Source organism: Pristiophorus japonicus, chromosome 17 (genome assembly GCF_044704955.1).
Source record: "Pristiophorus japonicus isolate sPriJap1 chromosome 17, sPriJap1.hap1, whole genome shotgun sequence".
NCBI classification, from domain to species: domain Eukaryota; kingdom Metazoa; phylum Chordata; class Chondrichthyes; family Pristiophoridae; genus Pristiophorus; species Pristiophorus japonicus.
In genome coordinates, this window is record NC_091993.1 from 27,818,474 (window position 1) to 27,840,449 (window position 21,976).

General features: G+C 42.3%; 1 protein-coding gene across 8 annotated transcripts in view; it reads right to left on the bottom strand.

The window, feature by feature from the left end:
- Positions 1–21,976, bottom strand: part of map2k5 (mitogen-activated protein kinase kinase 5) — a 246,290-nt gene that overhangs the window by 79,092 nt on the left and 145,222 nt on the right. For 5 of the 8 annotated variants that reach the window (XM_070858529.1, XM_070858524.1, XM_070858523.1 and 2 more), the window contains exons 12-14: positions 21,576–21,649; positions 14,263–14,313; positions 4,944–5,015 (exon numbers count right to left, since the gene is read on the bottom strand). In XM_070858529.1, the coding sequence (XP_070714630.1) occupies positions 4,944–5,015; positions 14,263–14,313; positions 21,576–21,649 (197 nt within the window). The remainder of the gene's footprint in view (positions 1–4,943; positions 5,016–14,262; positions 14,314–21,575; positions 21,650–21,976) is intronic. The other 3 variants (XM_070858527.1, XM_070858526.1, XM_070858525.1) reach the window with 1 other exon arrangement.

Here is a 21,976-nt window from a genome sequence, read left to right on the forward strand (position 1 = left end):
CTACACAGGCCTGGAAACAAGGGCGCTTGCCTGCCTACTCAGCTGGGGAATGCTAAAATGAAACAAATATAATCAAAAATAAAGCAAGAAAATAATTTTAAAGCACATTTATTCAAACATATAAAACAATTTTCAATTTTAATTCAACATATCGTGAAAGAGGACCTGGATTATTGGTGGATCTGAATGGACCAAATACTCTCTTCTTGTATCTTATTCAATTGAAGATCAACAGAATGCAGCAAGTATAGTTAGTAACAATGGGCCCAAGTTTCCACAAGAAAAAAAACGGGCGCCCCTCCGAGCTAATACGGCGCCTAAAAAAATCCTCGGTATTCTCCACCGACTAACAGATCCTGTGGCACTCGGCGCAGCCAGCACGAGCTGTGGGGGGGGCGGAGCCAGGTCCCGGCGCTAAAAACAGTGCCGGGACCTCTGCAGATGCGCGCTACAGTTGGCACGCAAGTGCAGTAGCTCCAGGCGCCAAACTGTGTGGGAGGGGCCCGAAGCACGCAGCCCCTAGCCCTGGCCCAATGGCCTCACTGGGGCTGCGTGAATGAGGCTCCTCCCACGGCCAGCTCCTGCTCCCTGCCCGACCAGACCCGACACTCGCTCCCCACCCCCCCGCCGACCAGACACCCGCTCCCCCCCCCGCCCCGACACCCGCTCCCCCCCACCCCGACCCGACACCCGAGACCCGCTCCCCCCCGCCCCGACCGAAACCAGACACCCGCTCCCCCCCCGACCCGACACCCGCTCCCCCCTCCCGCCCCGAGACCCGCTCCCCCCCCCCCAGCCCCGACACCCGCTCCCCCCCCCCGACCCGACACCCGCTCCCCCCCACCCCGACCCGACACCCGAGACCCGCTCCCCCCCGCCCCGACCGAAACCAGACACCCGCTCCCCCCCCGACCCGACACCCGCTCCCCCCCTCCCGCCCCGAGACCCGCTCCCCCCCCCCCAGCCCCGACACCCGCTCCCCCCCCCCGACCCGACACCCGCTCCCCCCCCCCGCCCCGACACCCGCTCCCCCTCCCCCCCGACCCGACACCCGCTCCCTCTCTCCCCTCTCCCCCCCTCCTTCTCTCCCCCCCTCTCCCTCCCTCTCTCTCTCGCTCAGCGGCACGAACGGCTGCAGAATTCTCCCTGGCTGAAGCACTTTCACACAGGTAGGAAGATGGTTTATTTAATCTTTTCTTGGCTTATAAATGTTTATTCAGGTTGGATTTATTTGTATAATATTTGTAGAAGTATAAATAAGGATTTATTGTTGAATTTAATGAGTTCGCTTCCCCCCCACCTCGTTCTGGACGCCTAATCTGTAACCTGCGCCTGATTTTTTAACGTGTAGAACAGGTTTTTTCAGTTCTACAAAAATCTTCACTGGCGCCATTCTACTTTAGTTTGGAGTACATTTTCACTGTGGAAATTTTCAAATCAGGCGTCAGTGGCCGGACACGCCCCCTTTTGAAGAAAAAATTCTGTTCTAAACTAGAACTGTTCTACCTGACTAGAACTGCAGAAAAAAAAATGTGGAGAATTGCGATTTCTAAAATAGTCCGTTCTCCACCAGTTGCTCCTAAAAATCAGGCGCGAATCATGTGGAAACTTGGGCCCTGTAATCTACTTTATTCCAATTTATCAATGAATTCTGAAAGCCTTATTGTAAAGATTAAAAAAAAAAGGTTAATAGGCCAATTGATATTTGAAAACTAATTTGATATAATATATAATGGGTTGCACATAATCACTGTGATGGTAAGAGTTACCTTTTAAAAGATGTTTGACTTGTTCACCCACCTTAATTTTCACCAACTGTAATAGCTACCATTGTTACGGCCTATTTAGTGCCAATCTGAGGGAGGGTTCAGAGGACACACTGCAATGTGACAGCAAAACCCCAGCACATAGTTTTGAAGAGAAGACCATTAGTCCATCCTTCTAAACCATCCATCACTTTCCTTACCATTATTCTCCCTGCAATCGACATCTCTACATCTTTCCAGTAATAGAGCGATCACAGACTAACAAAGCACTTCAGATATGACATCATGAAAGCCAGATACAATTTTAACATCGCCTCCTTACTTACAAGTCACATTCTCAGCCATACATCCCAACACTGTATTTACTTTCAAACACTGTAACCTAGGTTCTAATGACCTATTGATCAAAACCTGGTTCAGATCTTTGTCCACGTACCCAATTTACTAATACCATCGGAGTTTTTGCATAAGGCTACACTCATTTAACGTATTTCCTGATTTTTCATATATATTGATTTTACTTCTCAATTTATTTTTGTGTTTTAGATATCCAGGGTTTCGTTCTCTGAAGAACGCAGGCTCATTGAAGAGTAGTTGGCTCCTGTGTAAAAACTGAGGTATGGAAATTCCTCGATAGAATTCTGGTTAGGAGTAATTAAGTGATCAATTCAAGAGGCGTGCATGATAGTTTATGTATGAAATCAAAACCAGGATATTTTTATTCACGACTAACCAGTGCTCTCTTAGCAGGTATATACTATGGGCTCAATAAAATTAAAAATAAATGGAAAGTTAAAAGTAGTGCTGATTGAAGATTATTGAGATCTGTAGAATAATGCCACCTTAAGACTCGCCTGAGAATATAATGGGGTTTTACCTTAGAAAGTAAAATTATATGGTATGCACACTTAACAATGTATGCAAGGTCACAAAAGGTTGTACTGACAAATATCTTAGAATTTAAATTGGAGTAAAATAGAGAATGTGACATTTTACCTCATTTCCATAGTCATTGTCATAAAGATTGTAATAAAAAATATTTTCTATTTGAACTTGTTTTAATTACTGCACATTATATTGTCTGAATGGCTCAGCCATCCAGCTGAACCATTTCAATATATTAAAAATAATAGAGCTCTTCTCATATCCCAATGCAAGAGCTACAATATATAAAAAAATAAATTATAATTTACACCAGAAAGCGTATTGAGCCTGAATATCAAATCATCGCATTGCTTCTAGTTTGAGCACATATGTGGAAATTATAAATCGTTAATAGGGGCTTGCCTTAGGATCATAAATAGGCACTTAACATTAATTAGTATTTTAAATAAATGCTTCCTTTAACGTGATTTATGAAGACAAGAAACATGCTGAAAACAGACTTGGAAGGTGAACTTCTGGCTATTTCTCGCCTAGGAACTGTAATCAATCTATTAGTCTGACGGATTGTAATTGCCTAATTTAATTTCAGAAGAATATGAACTCAGTCACCAATGGACAGCAATGTACAAAACAAATTGAAGTGGTGCAATGCTACAGAATAAACAAAGCTGAAATGTAGCTGTTCAGCTCTTTATCGAGTCCTATTAGGGTATCTAAATTACTAATAACCACCATTTTGTGTCAGTTAAATGGAATAGTATCTCAGAATTACCATGTGCAATACACGGTGTAAGTATGCGGACAAATCAGTGAACTGAAGTGTAGTATTCTTTTAACTGAAGGGTTCAATGCTCTTCAATAAATTGAAACATTAGAAACAACTCGAGATACACCACAGATACAGCACATATGTCTAGCTGTTCCAAATGAAGGTTTTGAACTACTGGCAGACATTACAAGTAATGCAAAATCCATGGGTAAATTTCATGCTATTTGCTTATTTTCTTGTAAGATTTACATTATACACTGGCTGTAACTTTCCATGCATCAAGCTGAAAAGTGTTTTTATACGACATAGATCTTATACCTTTTGGGCATGAATTTCAATCCAGCCCAAAATAAAAATGTCCCCTCTCTGCGTTCTAAAGGTCCTAAGTGAAATGAGGTTGGATAGTTGTGTATCTCGTGATGGGATATATATCCAGATTGCCTCTGACCTTCCTGTTAAAAAAATATAATTGACACCAGAAGATTATTGGAGGCAGTTGTGAGCTGCATAATCCTAGTTAATTTTACTGCAATTATAAGGAGTTGTAATACAGGTTGAACCTCCCTGATCCGGAACCTTCAGGATCTGGCCTGTTCTGGATAAGGGATTTTTCCAGACGAGGGGTGGTCACGTTAAACTGGATGGTACAGGTACTGAGCAAGGGAATATCGAGGCTGACTGGCCTGGGGCTGGGAGTGCGGGAGAGAGATCATGGGGTGGCGGGGGGAGGGGGTGGATCGCGGGGTCAGGCCAGCGATTGCGGGAGTTGGCTGCGAGGAAGGACTTCAATTTGTTCATGTTGGAGTTCTGCGCATGCGCCACCTGATAGCCGGGAATGGTTCTGGAGAGGTAGTTCTGGATAAGGGAGTTCTGGATAAGGGAGGTTCAACCTGTATTGTGTATTAAAAGAAGAAACAAAGATCTTGCATTTATATAGTGTCTTATCACATCTCAGGACAATACCAAAGTGTTTCAAGTACAACAATAACTTTGAAATGCAGTGACCGTTGTTGCATTGGAGGTACGCCAATAATTCTGAAATCATGTGTGTGGTCAGATTCCCATGCCTAATATTGGACTTTGAGGCTTAGGATTTCTGGCCCCGTTCACAGATCCATTGCAGATGGAGCCAGAAATTTGCTGGAGTGCACTCTCTAGGTTCTGGAGGTGGGATTGAAACAACAACAACTTGTATTTATATAGTGCCAGAGAAACCAGAGAATCAGCTTGTGCTGAGCTCATGCACCTCCTAGTAGGCTGGGTGACTGAATCAGTAATTTTCTCATCCTTTCCAGAAGGCTCAGACTCATACTAGGGTATGGTTCCAGAGACACCCGCAGCCTTCTTGTCATTTACCCAAGTTCTTCAGGCACAGGCTTGTCAGGTGATTTGTTCATTACAGCAGAACCCAATTGCACATTTTAAGGGGAAAATAGAGAAAGGAGTAAATAAATGTCAGATGAGGGAAGACAATATTCTTCTCATTCTTAAGATGTAACAGGTAACCAGGTATGTTCACCAACCTCCATAAATGAGATCCCAAAACTCCACACATCTGAATGTATTCCATACTGTTCGCCCGCTATCCTTTCAGGCTGTAAAAGGAATATAATAACTCTTTTAAGGATTGCATTTCTGAACCACAATCAAAAATCTAACTAAATGGATTTCATTTTTATGTATTTGCACTTCAGTTTAATGCCCAGCGAATGTCCTTAAAACTTTTACATCTGGTAAAAGCAGCGTAAGAGTTTTAAAAGATAGAAAAATTAAATGTTATCACAAATTAAAAACCTTGTCCATTAAGGTAAGTTTATTTTTAACCCTATTAAAACATTTAAAAAAAAAAATTTTCTCGCAAAACATTTAATTTGATTACATTTCAATTAATTTTAAATATTGAGGTTTTTTTTTTTATTTGTTGTGTTTCTGTGGTTTTGGGGGTATTCTCATTGATAGTAATGGGAGCTCGTACAAATGGAACTCACCATTATTACCATGTTCATTGGTGGTCCAGGCAACGTGATCTCAGGTTGCGCTTACGTTCCTGGGCTCAGTGGACCTCTGTACTGAGCTCGGCATCAAGGCCTCGGACTGGAAGTGTTCCGGGACCACCTGGTACTTTCGTTAAAAAAATTTTGGTCGGAGGCACCCGCTCGCGGGAAGCCTCCGACCGCAATTTTTTGGCCCAATGGGTTTTCGCCCTCTGCGGCGAAAACCCGGTCGCAAAGCCTGGGCGGGATCCTCGGGTACCTGTTTGCGGCAGCGCTTCCAAGTACCTCCGGGGAGAGGTGCGCCGACGTGCAACAACTCCGATTGCGTTTGCGATCGAGTTTTGGCGCTCTCCTGACCCGTACGCCGTGCCCAGAGTAGCAACAGGCCAAACCTGTCAGTGCAGCCCTGCTAGCAGCGGTAAGTCAGACAACCTGCAAAGGAAAGTTAAAGTTTTTATTTTTTATTGCAGCGATTACTTAGTTAAGGTAAATGTTTTGCGGACATTTTTTTTCTTCCTCCTGCCAAGGCCTCTCTCGCAGCGCTCCCAGCCTTGCACGAAAGTTAGCGAGGATCGTGTTTTTGCGCCGAGAACACTTGTGCAACACCTACCTTTGCGATGCGCCACTAGCGCAGACCCAAAGGCCGAAAGTTAGGCCTTAAAATGTTAGCACAGCGAAAACATTAATTTTCACTTATCGCTTGCGTTTTCACCCAAAATCCCCAAAACCTGAAAATCCACCCCAATGAGTTAGAAAGGCAATATATCTCCTCCCATTTAAAAAAAAAAGCTTTACAGGCCTCCTCGATGAATTCACCCACAGTTAGTTTCCTCGTGAGACAGGGCAAGCCGGCAACCCACATACAGCCTCCACCAAAACTGTTCATAAGCTGGACTCTAGCAGGTACAGGAAAGAATCCCACTGATTGTACCCTCATCCTCATGAGGAACTGGCAAGTAAGGATTGAATCATAACCACAAATCTTCTCCCCATTATACAGCAGAGGTATGAGTTTTAATGAGGAATCTACATAGCATTCAGTTAATATTTCCACTTAAAACTCTTAATGTATTCTATCAATGATAATCAATATGGTGCTCTAAGCGTGATATAAATTTTACTCAAAGACCACGATATTAAAAAAGGGGATTAATAAGTTCCAATTTTTACTTTCCAATATCGCTGACATCATATTATATCAGTGGAAGAGAACTGATAAAGGTACAAATAAGTACTTTGTAATAAAATCAGTGATTCATTACTGATTTAAGGCTGGTCTACTGCATCGGCTTGATTTGTTCTTTGTAAAGGAAAAATAAAGGAAAAGGCACAGCCACAGAAGGCTCTCAGATCTCTAGGGAATGGGTCAAATTCAACCATTAGTTTCAAGCCAAGTGATGACAAATAATGCATGTTTATTGTTTGCAAGAAAATTATTAGAAGTGTCTAAGAGAATAGGATGCCTGGGCAGTGGTAAAAAAAAATCAAATTAAAGCTGGTGTTTTACAAGAAGAATGAGAAAACATGCAACCAGTTTTAATTATAGGTTCTCCCACTACAGAGTACCTTCAAAACCTAATTTACATTAACCTTCAGGTTATATGATTAAATAAAGCAGTTTTTCCCATTCAATTACACAGCGATAATTGGCTATAATCAACAGTAATGAAGGGCAAAAGGGTAACCCAATAAGTGCAAAACTACATTTTAAGTTCTTCAGAAGTATTAAAAGCAAAACACTCAGCAATCAATTGTTAAATGGAAGAGTGAGGGGTTTTAACACCTTCAATTATCCTTCAATTTTCTTGTGCAAAACCTTTGCCCGGAGAGAGGTTGCATTTCCATTGGTATTCAGCGCAATTTACAAATGATTTCCGAATCCAAATCCAATCTGAATTTGGCTGATTCTATTCTCCCTCTATCCTTTAATGTTTATCCAGATTAGATCAGTTCACAGCTCAGTTGCTAGCTCTCGCCACGTTTGTTTTAGGTTACGCGTGGTGCTGGTGATCACAATATCATTAGTTATTGACGAAGGGTCATCGACCCGAAACGTTAACCGTTTCTCTCCACAGATGCTGCCTGACCCACTGAGATTTCTAACGTGCTGTAAAATTGTTATGAAGTGCCTTGGGATGTTTTACTACGTTAAAGGCGCTATATAAATAAAAGTTATTATTTCCAGCATTTTCTGTTTTTATATCATTAGGTTTGAAGTAGTTAAAGGTCAAGAAAAAATCAAATGTGAAAATACTCTACTGGGGGAGGGTTAATTTCTGTGAGCTGAAAAGGGATCCGGTCCAGCTGGACTGGAATCAAAGATTGGCAGATGAAACAGCGAATGAGTAATGTGAGACTTTCAAAGAGGAGATAGTTTGGGTATAGACTAGACACATCTCCATGACGGGGAAGGGAAGGGCAGCCAAAGCTAGAGCTCCCTGGATAACTAAAGATATAGAGATTAAAATGAAACAGAAAAAGGTGGCTTATGATAAATTTCTGGTTGATAATACAGTAGAGAAATAAGCTGAATACAGAAAGTACAGAGGAGCACTGAAAATGGAAATAAGAGGGGCAAAGAGAGTGTATGAGAATAGATTAGCGGATATCAAAGGGAATCCAAAAGTCTTTTACAAACATATAAGTAGTCAAAGGAAGGGGTCGATTACAGACCAAAAAGATCGCCTTGTGGAGGGCCAGGGCATGGCTCGAGGTACTAAATGAATACTTGCTTCTGTCTTCACTGAAGAGGAGATGCTGCCAATGTCACAGTAAAGATAGAAGATGTCCATGGAACAGATAGGACATGTCCAGGGAACAGACAGAACAGTCAGCTTAACACCAGTGGTAAGAAAAAGAATGGAATCCTTGCTAAAGGAGAAAATGGAAGAACATCTAGAAACCAAAAATATAATAATAAATAGTCAGCACAGATTTCAAAAGGGAAAGTCTTGCTTGACTAACCTAATTGAATTTTTTGAAGCGGCAACAGAGAGAGTAGACAAGGGTAATGCAGTAGATATAATGTATTTAGATTTTCAAAAGGCCTTCGATAAGGTACCACATAATAGACTAATACATAAGGTCAGGGAATTCAGAGTCAGGGGACAAGTAGCAGAATGGATAGCTAGCTGGCTTCAATGCAGAAAGCAGAGAGTAGGGGTGAAGGGTAGCTATTCAGAGCGGCAGAAGATGAGAAGTGGTGTTCCATAATGATCAATGCTGGGGCCACTGTTGTTCACAATTAATGATTTAGACTTGGGAATCAAACACACAATTTCTAAATTTGCGGATGACACCAAATTGGGGGGGTGGTGGGGGAGAAAGTGTCAATACTAAGGAGGACTGCAACAAATTACAAGTAGACATTAATAAACTTGCAGAATGGACATATAATTGGCAAATGAAATTCAACACAGATAAATGTAAGACTGGGGTAGAGGAGCAAAGAGATCTCGGAGTACAAACACACATCACTAAAAGTATCGACACAGGTTAACAAGACCATAAATAATGCAAACCAGGCACTAGAGTTTATTTCTAGAGGGACAGAATTGAAAAGTAGTGATGTTATGCTAAACTTGTATCGATCCTTGGCCAGACCACACTTGGAGCACTGCATACAATTCTGGTCGCCATATTATAAAAAGGATATAGAGGCACTGGAGAAGGTACAGAAAAGATGTAAAAGGATGATACCAGAAATGCGAGGGTATACCCATCAGAAAAGGATGAACAGGCTGGGCCTCTTTTCACTTGAAAAGATAAGGCTGAGGGGTGACCTAATGGAGGTCTTTAAAATCATGAAAAGTTTTTGACAGAGTAGATACAGAGAGAATGTTTCCACTTGTGGGGAAGAGCAAAACTATAGGCCATCAATATAAGATAGTCATTAAGAAATCAAATAGGGAATTCAGAAGAAATTTCTTTCCCCAGAGAGTGGTGAGAACTCGCTTCCAAAGGGACTAGTTGAAGCGAATAGTATCGATGCATTTAAGGGGCAGTTAGATAAGCATATGAGGGAGAAGGGAATAGAGGATTATGCTGACAGAATTAGATGAGGAAAGACAGGAGGAGACTCGAGTGGAGCATAAATACCAGCATGGACTGGTTGGGCCAAATAGAATATACAGCACCAGACCAGGCTATGTAATCCTGTATGTAAAGAAGGTGGTAGAGAAATTGGCTCGGATCAAAATAAAGAGGTACTTAAAAGGTTGGGAGCACTCAAAGTAGAAAAGTCACCCAGTCTGGATGGGATGTATCTTAGGTTGCTGACGGAATTAAGGGTGGAAAGTGCAGAGGCTCTGGCCACAATCTTCCAATCCTAGATTGTGAGTGGTGTCAGAGGACAGGAGGATTGCAAATGTTGCATGCCTGTTCAAAAAAAGGGTAGAGGGATAAACATGGCAACTACAGGCCAGTCAGCCTGATGGCGATGGTGGGGAAACTATTAGAGATAATAATCCAGGTCAAAATGAATTGGCACTTGGAAAAATATGGGTTAATAAATGAAAGCCATCACAGGTTTGTTAAAGGCAAACATAGAAACATAGAAAATAGGCGCAGGAGTAGGTCATTCGAGCCTGCACCACCATTCAATAAGATCATGGCTGATCATTCCTTCAGTACCCCTTTCCTGCTTTCTCTCCATACCCCTTGATCCCCTTAACCGTAAGGGCCACATCTAACTCTCTCTTGAATATATCCAGTGAACTGGCATTAACAACTCTCTGCGGCAGGGAAATTCCACAGGTTAACAACTCTCCGAGTGAAGAAGTTTCTCCTCATCTCAGTCCTAAATGGCCTACCCCTTATTCTAAGACTATGTCCCCTGGTTCTGGACTTCCCCAACATCGGGAACATTCTTCCTGCATCAGTCCCGTCAGAATCTTATACATTTCTATGAGATCCCCTCTCATCCTTCTAAACTCCAGTGAATAAAGGCCCAGTTGATCCAGTCTCTCCTCATATGACAGCCCAGCCATCCCTGGAATCAGTCTGGTGAACCTTCGCTGCACTCCCTCAATAGCAAGAACGTCCTTCCTCAGACTAGGAGACCAAAACTGAACACAATATTCCAGGTGAGGCCTCACTAAGGCCCTGTACAGCTGCATTAAGACCTCCCTGCAAATCGTGTTTGACTAACTTGATTGAGTTCTTTGATGAAATAACGGAGAGGATTGATAAGGGTAGTGCAGTTGATGTGTATATGGACTTTCAAAAGGCATTTAATAAAGTACCACATCATAAACATGTTAGCAAAATTGAAGACCATGGGATAACAGGGGCACTGGCTGCGTGGATATGAAATTAGCTAAGAGACAGAAAGCAGAGAGGACTGGTGAATTGTTATTTTTCAGACTGGAGGGAAGTATACGGCGGTTGGTATTACGACCACTACTCTTTTGACATATATTAATGACCTGGACTTGGGTATACAGAGCATCATTTCAAAGTTCGCAGATGGTACACAACTCAGAAATGTAGTAACCAATAAGTAGGACAATAACAGACTTCAGGAGAACATAGACAGACTGGTGAAATTGGCAGACACATGGCTGATGAAATAAATTACAAAAAATAAACTTAATTGTATGTAGCAAACCACTACAAATGCAGACTGCAGCAGTTCAATAAGAAGGACCACCACCATCTGCTCAGGGCAACTAGGAATAGGCAATAAATGCTGGCTTTTCCTCAGATGCCCAAATCTCAAGAATTAAAACAAATGACTGCTGCTTTTAGAATCAAGGGTCATGGATTAGTTATACCTACCTCATTGTTTTTATCCAAACCGTTGTAGGTTATACAGGGGTCCACACCAGTGCTATTTATTTATTAAAAATCAACCTCAGCTATCATGGTCTTGATTTTGACCATAGTACCATTCTCTAATTTGAGGGTGAACACTTGATCCACTTCCAGGCCTTTCACCAACTCCCTCCTGAGCAGTCCAAAGAGTTGCACAAAATAAGCCCAGCCTCCCCCTGCAGTTTTTCCCTTCTCACTGTGGGAAACATCTTGCCTCCATTTGGAGCCCCTCACCAAAAGCACAGCTGAGATCAGGAATTTGGCATGTGGTGAATCACAAGTACAAAATTCATATCCACTCCAAATGTTAGTTCACACCCTCAAGATATTTATTTTCTAATTAACTGCAGCCTTGGTTTACACTGCAAGTAATTTTGTAACGGCAAAGACTTTGGGAGAAAAGACATTCAAAAAGCTACTGTATTTATGCCTGACGTAAATGCTTTTGGTGTCAGTCAAAAATCAACAGGCATGCATTTTCCAGACTTTCTAACCTGCATACAACCATTATAACGTGATCAGTCTACGAGACTAATAATACATTCCTTTATATAGATAGGATATCTCGGATTTTTTTTAACAAGTAAATATTGTGTGAAATTATTGAAAATAGTAATGTAAGCATCAGTTAGATTTGCTTGATACATTATTTGAGAAAGGACTCAAAGAAAACCATAGCAATTTGATTAATGGGCAACAACGGTTTTAAGCTGGATTTTCATGAGCTATTCTTCACTCAAAGCAAAAAATAAATTCCATCCAATTAAGACAATGCTGCAAAAGCCCATCGTATAAAAAGGGACTTATGTGTTTGAAGTAAGCTTTACTGACTTGTCCAGCTGCGCTTTTTCTGGACTTTTTCCTTCAATAAACTATATTAAGATTAGATTGTTAGAACGACAATATTCTTAGTATTTGCACAAACAGACAGTGACAGAAAATGTCACTCTGAATAAACACATTTTTATGTTTAATACTTAGACCTCAAGTCTAATTAAACACCCTGAAAGATTTAGCACCTAACTATTAAATATAGATTTGAGATCAGTTAACCTACTGGTGCAGTGCACTAGCATGATTCTCTATGTAGTGGTGGGTTACAGCTTTGTGCCCAAGACCCCCCCAGACCGTGAGCTTTTCTCTCCCACCAGATCATCAGCGGAATGCCCCAGACACAATATGTTTCTTCACAAGGAGGAAAGAAAATGTGCTTTTTTTGCCAAATTTGCTTTTTCTCGACGATTTTCTCTCCATCTCTACTGAAGGCACTGACTCACTGCTAAGGTGTCTGTCGTTCCATGGGCACTAATCATCCTCAAGTAGCTTGCCCAAATAGCCATTATTAACATCTACTTGGCTGTGGGGAGACATCACAGTTGAGTCTGAACCTGTCCTTGCCCAACTTCCACACATGCAGTGGTCAGTGATCAGGAGTGGGAATTATAACAGATTTTCCTCGCCATACATTGCAGTCATTTGTTGCATCTTCCACCACCTCAGAGAACTCAACACAGACTGGAGCCTGGATCAGGAATCTTCCTATAAATATGACTGAGCTAGTTACTGGATAAACCCGCTGAGCCGTGGGAAGAAGCTAGAGATTTAAAAAAAATGAAAGTTAAAGCATATGGTTCTGATACTCGCCGAGCAGTCGGTCTACAGTTGCAGACAAAGAACAGCACACTGCATGGTCAACCATCTTGGATGCAGAATTAAATAAAGGGAAGAGACTAACAAATAGATAATAACTGAAGGGAGGGGAGTGGGGAAATACATTTTTAAAAAGTCAGGGTGAAATAAATGGGTTGTCAAATTGCTATGTTTACTAATGTTATGCTTTGCAAAAATGATTGTTCCTTTAAGATGTGCCTCTCCTTTCTTCTTAAAGGTGTTCGGCAGCTTCATAAACACAGAAAGATACATTATTCTTCATCTAAATTTACGGAGTAGGCCATCCGGCCCCTCAAGCCTGCTCCACCATTCAATAAGATCATGGCTGATCTGATCTTGGACTCAACTCCACTTAGTAAACTGTCTATGTCTATGACAACAATCAGTTGATAAATTACTTTTTAAAAAACATACAAGACGGTGACAAAGTTGTGAAAGAGACTTCATAAATGTGATCCACAGAGCCACTCCCTTGCCAGACCCTGCAACTACATTGTGACAGTTGATAAAGCAAAATTAAGTGGAAAATGTTGACATAGCAACTTGCATTGGTAAATGTTGAAAGAAAATGACCAAAAATGATGACAACAGGAAATTGGATTTATGGACAAAAAATGTGCACCCTACACAAAACTTTTAATAATATAATTGATATAGCCAAAGAGAGAGAAACAGGAAGACCAGTATCATATGGTACTGCATATATGGGAATAAGGCACATTTCCAAATGGAGCATGGTCGTCTCTGTACAACGTCATGCACATGGACAATATAGGATGAAACATCTGGGTGCTCATTCTATAGGGTGGGGACAACACAATCCCTGCCTCAGTTCAAGCGAGGACTGCGGCTGAAGATGCATCATTTCTTGCAAATTGAGTTACAGTTTATTTAATGTTAATCTCACTTTTTTACAACTTTCCCAGATCACTGGTTAACAGATTCTAAATGTTATGAATTGCACATGAAACTGACAAATTTACAGCTAAAAACAGATTCTCGCAAGACCTGCTCCACCTTCACTGCCCCACTCCCTTGGCAATGAAGGTGATAGAAGTACAGTAGAATCCAGATAAATACACCCCTGGATTCATCCTGAGTCACAAAATTTGGACGCCCACACAAAATTTCTCTTCAAATTAGTTATGTATTTTATTTATCAGGATCTGACTGCATGTCTTTCCAGTACATATATATGACGATTACATTTTGCTTGTTAAAAATAGCATAGAGTTAGAAGAATAAATTGAAACAATGTATTTTGTGATTGCCTCAAGGAATACAATATTGTCCAATTTATACTTCGGCAATATTGAGAAAGGCTCTATTCAGTAGTACTTGTGACATCAGTAGATTTACTCACCGCCATGTACGCATTTGTTCCCACATACGTTTTAGCTATTGAATTCACCAGCTACAAGAGTAAAGAGAAATGGAATTGAGATTTAGGCAAAAATGATCAGTAAGACATTGAAGAATACCTGCATCTTCACGTTCTTATGTCTAAAACAGCGATATGATAGATTCATCGGGGCCGAAATTCAAGTGCGCCAGGTAGATTTTTTTTAAAAACTGTTCTTAACATCGTATGGGAAGAGGTCAACTCTTGATCAATATTCAGGCCTTGTTTTTTTTCTGACCAGACCGGAAACCCATCATAATGGGGGTGGAAGTGCGGCAGTAAGTGCTGGTGAAGGGCGGAAGTTGGTGTGGGACTGAGTCTCCGCCGCTATCATTCAACGGTGGAGTGGTGATGACATCAGTGCGCGAGTGCGTCACCACGTCTCTCCCTTCATTTAAAAAGGGGAGAGAAGCAGATTTTGTAGGTTTGGCCACTGGGCCACCAGGGAGGGTTTCTGCCGGACCAGCTGCCTGGCACCCAAGAGGGGGTACCAGGCTGCCTGTTGGCGGCCCTGCCGAACCCGGGGCCATAATTGTCCGCCGGGCGCCGCACACACAAAACAAGGTGCACCGACAGAAAAAGGATTTTAGCAGGTAAATTTTGCACATAAGAACACAAGAAATAGGAGCAGGAGTAGTCCATTTGGCCCCTCGAGCCTGCTCCGCCATTTAATAACACCATGGCTGATCTGATCATGGAGTCAACTCCATTTTCCTGCCCGCTCCCCATAACCCTTCACTCCTTTATCGCTCAAAAATCTGTCTATCTCCACCTTAAATATATTCAATGACCCGGCCTCCACAGCTCTCTGGGGCAGAGAATTCCACAGATTTACAACCCTCTGAGAACAAATTCCTCCTCATCTCAGTTTTAAATATATGACCCCTTATTCTGAGACTATGCCCCCTAGTTTTAGTTTCCCCTATGAGAAATATTCTCTCTGCATCCATCTTGTCAAGCCCCTCATTAGCTTATATGTTTCGATAAGATCACCTCTCATTCTTCTGAACTCCAATGAGTATAGGCCCAACCTACTCAACCTATCTTCATAAGTCAACCCCCGCATCTCTGGAATCAACCTAGTGAACCTTAGCTGAACAGCCTCCAAGGCAAGTATAATCCTTCCTTAAATATGGAGACTAAAACTGTACGCAGTACTCTAGGTGTGGCCTCACCAATACCCTGTATAGTTGTAGCAGGACTTCTCTGCTTTTATACTCCATCCCCCTTGCAAGAAAGGCCAATATTCCATTTGCCTTCCTGATTACTTGCTGTACCTACATACTAACTTTTTGTGTTTTACGCATAAGGACCCCCCAGGTCTCTGTACTGCAGCACATTGCACTTTTTCTCCATTTAAATTATAATTTGCTTTTCTATTTTTTCTGCCAAAGTGGATAACTTCACATATTCCTACAATTATACTCCATCTGCCAAATTTTTGCCCATTTATTTAGCCTGTCTATATTACTTTGCAGGTTTCTTGTGTCCTCCTTGCATTTCGCTCTCCCATCCATCTTTGTATCATCAGCAAACTTGGCTACATTACACTCGGTCCCTTCATCCAAGTCATTAATATAGATTGTAAATAGTTGAGGGCCTAGCACCGATCCCTGCGGCACCACACTAGTTACTGTTTGCCAACCGGAAAATGACCCATTTATCCAGACTCTGTTCTCTGTTAGTTAGTCAATCCTCTATCCATGCTAATATATTACCCCCAACCCCGTGAACTTTTTCCTTGTGCAGTCTTTTATGTGGCACCTTATCGAATGTCTTCTGGAAATCCAAATAAACCACATCCACTGGTTCCCCCTTATCCACCCTGCTCATTACATCCTCAAAGAACTCCAACAAATTTGTCAAACATGATTTCCCTTTCATAAAACCATGTTGACTCTGCTTGATTGAATCATGCTTTTCCAAATTTCCTGTGACTGCTTCCTTAATAATGGACTCCAGCATTTTCTCAACGACAGATGCTGGGCTAACTGGTCGCAGATTGGGATGTAGGTGCATCATAGGCAGTCCCTCGAAATCGAGGAAGACTTGCTTCCACTCTAAAAGCGAGTTCTTAGGCGACTGAACAGTCCAATACAGGAATTACAGTCTCTATCACAGGTGGGACAGTCGTTGAAGGAAAGGGTGGGTGGGACTGGTTTGCCGCACACTCCTTCCGCTACCTGCGCTTGTTTTCTGCATGCTCTCGGCGATGAGACTCGAGGTGCTCAGCACCCTCCCGGATGAACTTCCTCCACTTAGGGCGGTCTTTGGCCAGGGACTCCCAGGTGTCGGTGGCGATGTTGCATTTTATCAAGGAGGCTTTGAGGGTGTCCTTGAAAAGTTTCCTCTGCCCACCTTGGGCTCGCTTACCACATAGGAGTTCCGAGTAAAGCGTTTGCTTTGGGAGTCTTGTGTCAGGCATGCAAACAATGTGGCCTGCCCAGAGGACCTGGTCGAGTGTGGTCAGTACTTCGATGCTGGGGATGTTGGCCTGATCGAGGACGCCAACGTTGGTGTGTCTGTCCTCCCAGGGGATTTGCAGGATCTTGTGGAGACATCGTTGGTGGTATTTCTCTAGCGATTTGAGGTGTCTACTATACATGGTTCACGTCTCTGAACCATACAGGAGGGCGAGTATCACTACAGCCCTGTAGACCATGAGTTTGGTGGCAGATTTAAGGGCCTGATCTTTGAACACTCTTTTCCTCAGGCGGCCGAAAGCTGCGCTGGCGCACTGGAGGCGGTGTTGAATCTCGTCGGCGATGTCTGCCCTTGCTGATAATAGGCTCCCGCGGTATGGAAAATGGTCCACGTTGTCCAGGGCCGCACCGTGGATCTTGATGGCTGGGGGAGCAGTGCTGTGTGGCGGGCTCAGGTTGTTGGAAGACCTTTGTCTTATGGATGCTTAGTGTAAGGCCCATGTAGGAGCGGGAGAGTGGCGGTGCACACTTTGATGATGCGTTTACTACGGTCGACAGCAGCCAGAAGGCCGAAAAATCCCCGAGGTGAATTTGGATCATGGCGGCCAATCGACTGCAACGCAGCAGCCACTCGATTCCGCTGCATGGCTGCCACAAAACGGCGGTAACAGGCCTTAGCCGGATCCAGAATTTCAGCGCCATTGAATGTTAGGTATTTTTGGGTGGGATGGTCTGGGATGTGGACAACTTTATCAACAACTTGCTTTTAATGAACATCTCAGGGCACTTCATAGCGAAGATATGGATGCTATGCCGTCATTGAAGAGTTGTGGGATATAACTGAGCGATTAAGAGGTAGGTTTTGAAAAGGCTTTTAAAATGGAGAGAGAGAAGCATTGAGATTCAGAGCTCCAGAGGCCAAGACAGCTGATAGTGCAGTAGAGGGAATGGAGAATACAGTGAACTACAGGGAGTGGTGAATGTACAGAAGGTTGGAAGCACTGGCACATAAGACTGGAGGAGGTTGCAGGGGTGGGGGTGGGTGAGGTGATACAAAGCCGTGAAGGAATTTATTATAAATTTGGTGGCCCAGATTTTGCTAGAGTGGGGCATCTCGCATGGGCCATTCGAGATTTTCCCTTACCCTTCTGCCCATAAACCCTTTGCCCTATAAGTTTCGTGAAGTGCAAGCTGATAATAGGACGGTTAGGACAAAGGGGCATTTGGGACCTTAGTGAATGACAATGGAACCAACAGTCTTATCTCCTTAACCAATCAGATATAAGGATTAAATGGAATGATGGAGAAGGAAGGTGAATTAAAGTGGGTGAATTAGAGTCAACTCAGATATTGAAAGAGAAAGAGGGAAGGAAATATTGGATTGGAGAGAGAGATAGTGAACAAAGGGACAGAAAACAAAAAGAAAAAAAATTAAGTATTTAAAATCTCTAAGAAGAATTTACTACATGCAGGAATGAGGCTCAAAAGTTAAATTGTTCCCTTTCTGGGCCGTTGAAGGTTATTGGCATTGCATTAACAGTATCGTTAAAAGGGTACTTATGCTGTTAAGTATGAGCCCAAACTTTCTGTGGCGTGTTTAATGCAAGTTTAATGTGTAAATCCAGCAATGTCTTAAAAATGATGGGGATGTTGAGGGCGAGCTGCTGTTTTTGCAAGGGGCTAGCAGCGGAATAGTCCAAATCATCCAATAACCTTTGGTGATTCAAAGTTACTGGCCTCTCTCTCCTCCACACAAGTTAATAGACAATTTAATTCTGAGCCAATGTGTTGGATGTAAGGAAGGACGGGGCGGACAGGGCTTAGTTCATGACAGGAATCAGCAGCTGCGTTTTGAATTATTTGGAATTTATGCAGGGTGGTACTTGGAAAGCTGGCAAGGAGGGTGATGCATGGAGGTGAGGAAAGTATGAAGGTGTTTCAGTGGCCGTAGAGATGAAACATGTTTCAAGGTAGACAGCGTGCCGTAGAGGAAGTAAACAGACACAGTCATGGAAACTCGGCTCAGCGTTGAACAAAAGACAAGGTTGTCAGCCATGGTTCAGTTGATAGCACTCTCGCCTTGGTGTCAGAAGGTTGTTTTTCAAATCGCGCTCCAGAAAGTTGAGCACATAAATCTAGGCTGACACTCCCAGTGCTGTGCTGAAGGAGTGTTGCATTGTCGGAGGTGCCATCTTTCAGATGAGACGTTAAGCCGAGGCACCATTTGCCCTCTCAGGTGGACGTAAAAGATCCCATGGCACTATTTCGAAGAGGAGCAGGGGAATTATCCCCGGTGTCCTGGTCAATATTTATCCCTCAATTAACATCACTAAGACAAATTATCTGGTCATTATCACATTGCTGTTTGTGGGAGCTTGCTGTGCGCAAATTGGCTGCCGTGTTTCCTACATTACAAAAGTGATTACACTCCAAAAAAGTACTTTATTGGTTGTAAAGCATTTTGGGACGTCCAGTGGTCATGAAAGGCACTATATAAATGCAAGCCTTTCTTTTTTTCTCTTAAGGTTGGTTCACGTGACAAGCAGCAAAGGAGATGGATGGAGTTGGGGAATAAGGGTGCAGAATTTTGTAAGGAGCTGGAGAGGATGGTTTGAGTCTCCAAAAGATGTACTCAATGCAATGGTGCTTGTATTCTCTGACCTTTCACCATGGACCCTTCTGTGACCCTTGCCATCCATCATCCAAGATGACATACCCCAGTACTCAACTTTGCAGCATAGGTGAGAAATGTAAGAATTCATTAATTTAAGGAAACTGCCACGGTCAGACTTAGTGGAGTCAGTAATTTTAACCCAGGCCAAATGAATGGGAGCCATTGAATCCTATGATTTGATATACTGGGCTGCATAAGAATTATAGTGCAGCAAACATTTTATTTTTGGAACCATTTGTCTTAAAACAGTTGGTTTTTACAAAGTCTTCCTACCCCCAAAGGCTGCAACTGCAGATGCTGATTTAGTAGGTATTGTCTGTAACATCTCATTAAAAACCGCCTGGCTCATCTTGCTGTGCATAATAAGTTCCAAAAGTTCAAGTAAATAGTTAATTTCTTTTACATCATGGTTTACTCAAACACATTGGATCACACCATGTTTTAGATATGCATTTTGTTGGCAGTTGTGTGCATCATCATCTTTCCAGGAGACCAATTCAAAAATACGGCAATCACTGCCTCTCTGCAATGGCATTTCACCACTCCATCAATGAGAGGTCACGTCACAATAAAAATATTTTTAAAAATCCATGGCACTAAAACTTATATGATATTTATCCTGTGAGTAAACCCAGCATGGTATCACATTTATGACTTTCTGCTTGGTCTCTTCATTGGATAAATATTGTATCTAATGGAAACTGTTAACGCACTTCCTCTATATTCATCTTCAGTATTAAGACCTAAAGAATCAAACAACAGTCAATGGGTTATCAACAGCTAGTGCTTATAAGTTACGTATTTCAAAATGGCTTGGCTACCATCAGCATCCAATCAGTATTTGGCCAGTAGCCTTTGACAAGTGAAAGGCAGGAACTTGTACCCAGCGCGGTGAACATTTGCTCATAGATTAGACACGGACAATGACATAGTCCAGCAGGTGCCAGTGTTTGGAGCAAGGGTGTGTGCAGGGATCGCAAGGATGTGCGCATTACCCGCGCCATGACAGGAGCTGATGACTGTTGGACAGACCATCGCCTAATCCGATCCGTCATCAATATTAACATAGTCCCAAAGCAGAGAGGACAGCAGAAGCAGTGCCACAAAAAAGTTAATACCGGGGCACTTAAAGACCCAGCTAAGAGAGCCCTATACTGCCAGCGCCTCACAGCCATTCAGTCCTTGATGACCCTAGTGGAAGCAAGTCTTCCTCAATTCCGAGGGACTGATGAGACTCTACATACTGTAGGAAAATAGTACAATCTTTCCCACATTACAACATTGACTACACTCCAAAAGTACTTAATTAGCTGTAAAGCGCTTTGTGACGTCCGGTGGTCGTGGAAGACGCTATATAAATGCAAGTCTTTCTTTCTGTAATGCTTTATGCACAAAAATCTAAGATTTACAATTTTTCTAAATATTTGAAAATAGTAGAATTTATTTCCCCAGGAAAGCAGAAACTAGTTCCTTGACCTTCAATTCAATGTGGCTATAAAATAAACTTATATCACTCCATTACAAGAGCTAGAATCGCTTATAACAAAGTCAGTTTTCTGAACATCTAACAGTCTGAACAAAATTTTCAGTCACAGGGGACCAGCACACTATCATGACATGAGCTGTCTGCTTATACATTGACAAAATGGAGAACATAAAATGCACTGGGGAGAATAGACTTTGACAACTTTTAATATCCCACTGACCTTCTATTTCTTCAAAATCTTTGACTGAGAAAAAAGGGCGACTGCAATTCAAATCAACACCAAAGCAAGCTCACAGGTCACCACCACAAGTGTCTCAAGGGCCAAAAATGGAAATTAATTAAATTTTGTGCATCGCCTTGTAAATGCCCGCCACTATTGTTGATCTCCACATTAATTTTTATTGCAGGCCTCCACAGTTCCCCAGACACGGCATGCGCTCTGCCCTAACTATTGTCTGGCCAAACATTTCATACCAAATACGCATATCAATGAACTGTTCTATTTTTAAATAGTAATTACAATATCAGCAATTTTTTTCTGTCATTAAACAATGAACAATCATACTCTGATGAAGGAAAGTCACTCAGAGATTAAATGTGAATAAGTCTCTCCCTGAACAGGGGGCCTCTGTTGTGGATCCCTTTGACTTGTGGCCAGGTGATTTGAATAAAGATGCCCCCATGAGCATACCTGGGTGCTCACTCCAAAATCGCACAGCTTGACCTGTCCTCGCGTGTTCACCAGCATATTAGAGGGTTTGACATCTGCAAAGGGACAAAAATAGGAGACAGAAACAATTCCTTTTAAAAGCACCTCAGAATTTAATGATTCTGTAATTACAGCTATGACTCAGTAATGCAGAGGGTGAAAGCAACACAAAGGCTATATAGATTAGAACGACAAGCTTTGCACCTGCTGCACACATTTACAATGCTCCTGAATAACATGTATGAGAAAAGGTTTTTCAAACAAATATTCTCATTATAACACAACCACTCAATCTTTGTGTGCAAAGTAAAAAAAAATATACCATTTAATCAGTATCGCAAGATAGTTGATATAACCAAGATGGATCAATCCTGTGCCATTTA